The sequence below is a fragment of the Triticum dicoccoides genome, chromosome 6B (genome assembly GCF_002162155.2).
Source record: "Triticum dicoccoides isolate Atlit2015 ecotype Zavitan chromosome 6B, WEW_v2.0, whole genome shotgun sequence".
In the NCBI taxonomy this organism is placed as follows: domain Eukaryota; kingdom Viridiplantae; phylum Streptophyta; class Magnoliopsida; order Poales; family Poaceae; genus Triticum; species Triticum dicoccoides.
Window position 1 is genome coordinate 133,289,832 of NC_041391.1, and position 3,763 is coordinate 133,293,594.

Sequence of the window (3,763 nt, forward strand, 5' to 3'; positions counted from 1 at the left end):
TTCAGGGAGCTTACTGTCTGCTGTTTCTCCACCGGAGCAGGCTTCGGGAAGCTTACTGTCTGCTGTTCCTCCAATGGAGCAGGCTTCAGGAAGCTTACTGTCTGCCGTTCCTCCACCAGAGCTGGCTTCAGGGAGCTTACTGTCTGCTGTTCCTCCAATGGAGCAGGCTTTGGGGACCTTACTGTCTGATGTTCCTCCACCGGAGCAGGCTTCTGGGAGCTTACTATCTGCTGTTTTGCCAATGGAGCTGGCTTCAGGAAGCTTACAGCCTGCTGTTCCTCCACTGGAGCTGGCTTCAGTAAGCTTAGTGTCTGCTGTTTTGCCACCGGAGCTGGCTTTGGCAAGCTTAATGTCTGCTGTTTTGCCACCAGAGCTGGCTTCGGGAATCTTACTGCCTGCTGTTTCTCCACCGGAGCTGGAGCTTGAATGGGCCCGATAGCAGGACCTGCGGGGCGTTGGTTTCTTTCATTAAAGACCTGTTTCATTTGCTGGATAGCAGCTGCAAATATAACTAGCCATCAGATGAGAAGGAAAATTGATGATACTGAAAGGTAAATGACTGTCTCGATGGACGCAGAAGAAAACTAACTCAATGAATTCGTCATACAAGCACTGTACCTTGCAACTGCTTTGGAGCAACATCGAATTGATGCCACCATACTTTTCCTTGTTCAGAAGGGAGTGTAACATCATGAAACTTGGCGGCAATATGGAGAGCTCCAGCAGCTATGTAGTGTGGTTTAAATTGCACTACCAAAGTAGTCCGAAGCCTGTACAGTTGGATGACCAGGTCAGGAATAACAAGGTTGCCAAATTGTGGAGAAACATATGACAGGGTAACCCCAGATAACTTACGTATCATTTATGAGATTTATTGCAGCTTGTTTCACTTCCTTCTGGGAGATCCCCAGATTCTTGAGAGCGAGATTTAGTGGCTCATAAGGATGCTGTATATTGAAATCAAACCTGATGGTTGAAAGCAATAGTGCCTCCCCCATCAAAATTAGGTCCTTCCGCTTCTCAAGGACCTCCTATTTTTAGTTCAGAAAAGTTGAGCAATATGGAACAGAAACATCACAAGAAACAGGACAGCTGCCAGCAATAGTAGTACAAAGCGAGAAGTTCGCGGTACCTTCTGTTTGATTCTGCGAGCAGCATCAGGTTTTCTCTTATACATTGTTTCATGTGCCACAGTAACAACACGTCCTAATTGGCAAGGAGTGTCTTCAATCTTCGAAGCAAGAAAGATGCAAGCAGTTGCAACAGTCTGGAAGGACGAAAGAGTTAGTAGCTAACCTTTTAAATGGCAAGTGCATAATTACAAAACGGTATGAAGTTGTGTTGCTGCATTATATATAGGCCACTCAGCCTTGAACAAAATTCCTTTTTCAGGAAGACAACCAACAACAGCAAGAAGAACAGGACTTGATATTACTGGGAGGAAAGTAAATAGCAGCGAAAAAAAAATAGTACTTACTGTCTAGAGTATTATTAGAAAGTGCCTCTTCAAGTTCGTAAAGTTGCTCCAACAGAACCAGAACCACACCTTTCGTCCGTGCAATTTTAGGTGCTCCCGATAAAATTACATAAAGCTATCATACCTCACTTCAAGACCCCTTACTTAAAGGACCCAGCGTGAAACATCTCAACTCTACGTTTGATCCAAAACCCATGTTAGAATTTTGTCTGCCGTGACCAGGCTAGGTGCGCTGAAAACGCGCAGACACGTTACACAACCCTCGACTACCCCAAAATGTGTACTAAACAGAAAACGACAACATTTTCAAGATCCTACACAGGTAATAGAAACCGTTAGTCTGGACGGACTTGCTACGCGGGTAAGAGGAACATTTCAAAATCCTACACAGGTAAGAGAAACCGTTAGTTTGGACACAGTTGCTACGCAGGTAAGAGAAACAGTCAGTCCACACCCAGTGCTACAAAGGTAAGAGAAAATGTTAGTTCTGACACAGTGACAGTAAAAATGGCAAGTGTTGACATTTTACCCCCAGGAGCACGGACAGACCCTGACGGAGCCCAAAAGCTTGTGTTAGGAGAACAATTGCTCAATTTCGGGCATGAATTCGACACACACGGAGCGCGCCAAACTGGTTAGTCAGTCACGGAATTTTCAAGGTCGTGTGTGCTGAAACGATTTGCCATTGTTGGGTCCCATGAACAGGGGGTACCTGCCACTCGTTCTTGAGCAGGGACTGGTGGAGATAGAAGCGGTGGCACAGCACGATGCCCGTCGCGATTGTGATGTCGGGCCTGCAGCAACAACAAACAACAGCAGCGTCAAAAGACTGCAGATTTCATCGGGGGCCAGGCCCGGAGCCGAGCGGACGCAGCCCGCGGCCGCGGATTCGCGAGACCTAGGGCACGGATCGGGCGACCCCGAGCGAAATTCGGCCGCGGGCCGGAGGAAACGGAGGAGGAGGGGGTGAGGAGGGCGCTTACACCCCGAGCCTGCGGCCGACGTCGCGGATGTAGCTGGAGTAGATGGACCGGAGATGGGCCTCCCTGGCGGCGGGCATGCCGTCCTTCCTCGACGGCGACCCTTGCTCGATCTCCTCCTTGCTGAGGTACCACGACCGCCCCCGCTCGCCCCCCTCCGCCATGGACCCGCCGCCCGGCCGAGCCGCGGGCCGCGAGGAGGAGGAGGAGGGGACGGGGAGACCGGGGGTGGACTCGGAGCGGCGACTTGGGGCCGGATGGCGTGGCGGCGCGGGTTTGGTGCGGGTCGGGGGAGGGGAGGGTGGGTGTGGGGATCGAGGAGGTAAAGGAAACGGAACGCGACGCGACGCGAGGCTCGCGTGGGCGCTCGGCAGGTTTCGTCGCGGCCAAGCCGATGCTGCGTGGGGTCCAGCCGGAGCACCGCGACTTTTTTGAGTCGGTTCCGCGTCGGAGGCTCTGTGATCAGATCGCGAGGCACGTCAGCCGTTGGTTCTGCCCCTGGGGGTTTAAAACGTGGGGAGGGTGGGACGAGACGGGGGAGAGGGGCTCCTGTCCGGAGACGGCAGGCTCGATATAGATGGGAACATGAGATGTGATGTGATGGGCCCGGCTGCGCTTCCTTCTGTTTGAGGATGAACTTTCCTCTTTTAGCCCTGAAAAAAAACATTGCTTCCTCTTTCAAAAGAAGTTCAGTTCTCACTCCTCTAAATTTTTTTTAGAAAACACGCGATCACTAAACAACAAGGGGGAATTGCATGATCCTGTTAGAGAATTCGAATTGCGCGATTTTCTTTAGCAGGATCATGCGGTTCTTCTTGTTATTGAGTGGGTCTCGTGTTTGCTGAGTTTTTTTCCGGAGGAATGAGAAATTATTATTTTTTCTCCAGAGGGAGGAAATAGTAAGCGATTCCTCGGTCGAAAGTAAATCACAACCGGCTCGTCACATCTCATGTTCCAATCTATATCCAGCTCGCGGTCGCCCAGACCTCTCCCCCGTCCATCTATCCCCTCCCCTTCCACGTTTTAAACCCCAAACCCCCAAAACCACAACCACCGTCCGACGCACCTCACAATCGATTACAAAGTGACAGAGACTGTGACGCGCGACCGACTCAAAAAGTCGTGGCTCTCCACGTAAGCCCCGCGCGTCATGGGCCTGTCCGCGACGAAACTCGCCCACGCGAACCGTGCTATTGCCTCTCGTTTTGTTTCTTCTTTACCTCCTCGATCTGCACACCCTCAGCCCTCGAACCAACATTTCACGTGCCTCGTGATTGATTACGAAGCGACATACACAATTTTCATC

The 3,763-nt window shown here is 51.1% G+C and overlaps 1 protein-coding gene across 1 annotated transcript in view; it reads right to left on the reverse strand.

The window, feature by feature from the left end:
* Positions 1-2,754, reverse strand: part of LOC119325596 (cyclin-T1-1-like) — a 4,838-nt gene extending 2,084 nt beyond the window's left edge. Inside the window, exons 1-6 of the mRNA XM_037599328.1 lie at positions 2,461-2,754; positions 2,190-2,271; positions 1,133-1,267; positions 856-1,031; positions 619-770; positions 6-499 (exon numbers count right to left, since the gene is read on the reverse strand). Coding sequence (XP_037455225.1) covers positions 6-499; positions 619-770; positions 856-1,031; positions 1,133-1,267; positions 2,190-2,271; positions 2,461-2,621 — 1,200 coding nt within the window. The 5' untranslated portion in view covers positions 2,622-2,754. The remainder of the gene's footprint in view (positions 1-5; positions 500-618; positions 771-855; positions 1,032-1,132; positions 1,268-2,189; positions 2,272-2,460) is intronic.
* Between the last annotated feature and the right edge of the window lie 1,009 nt (positions 2,755-3,763).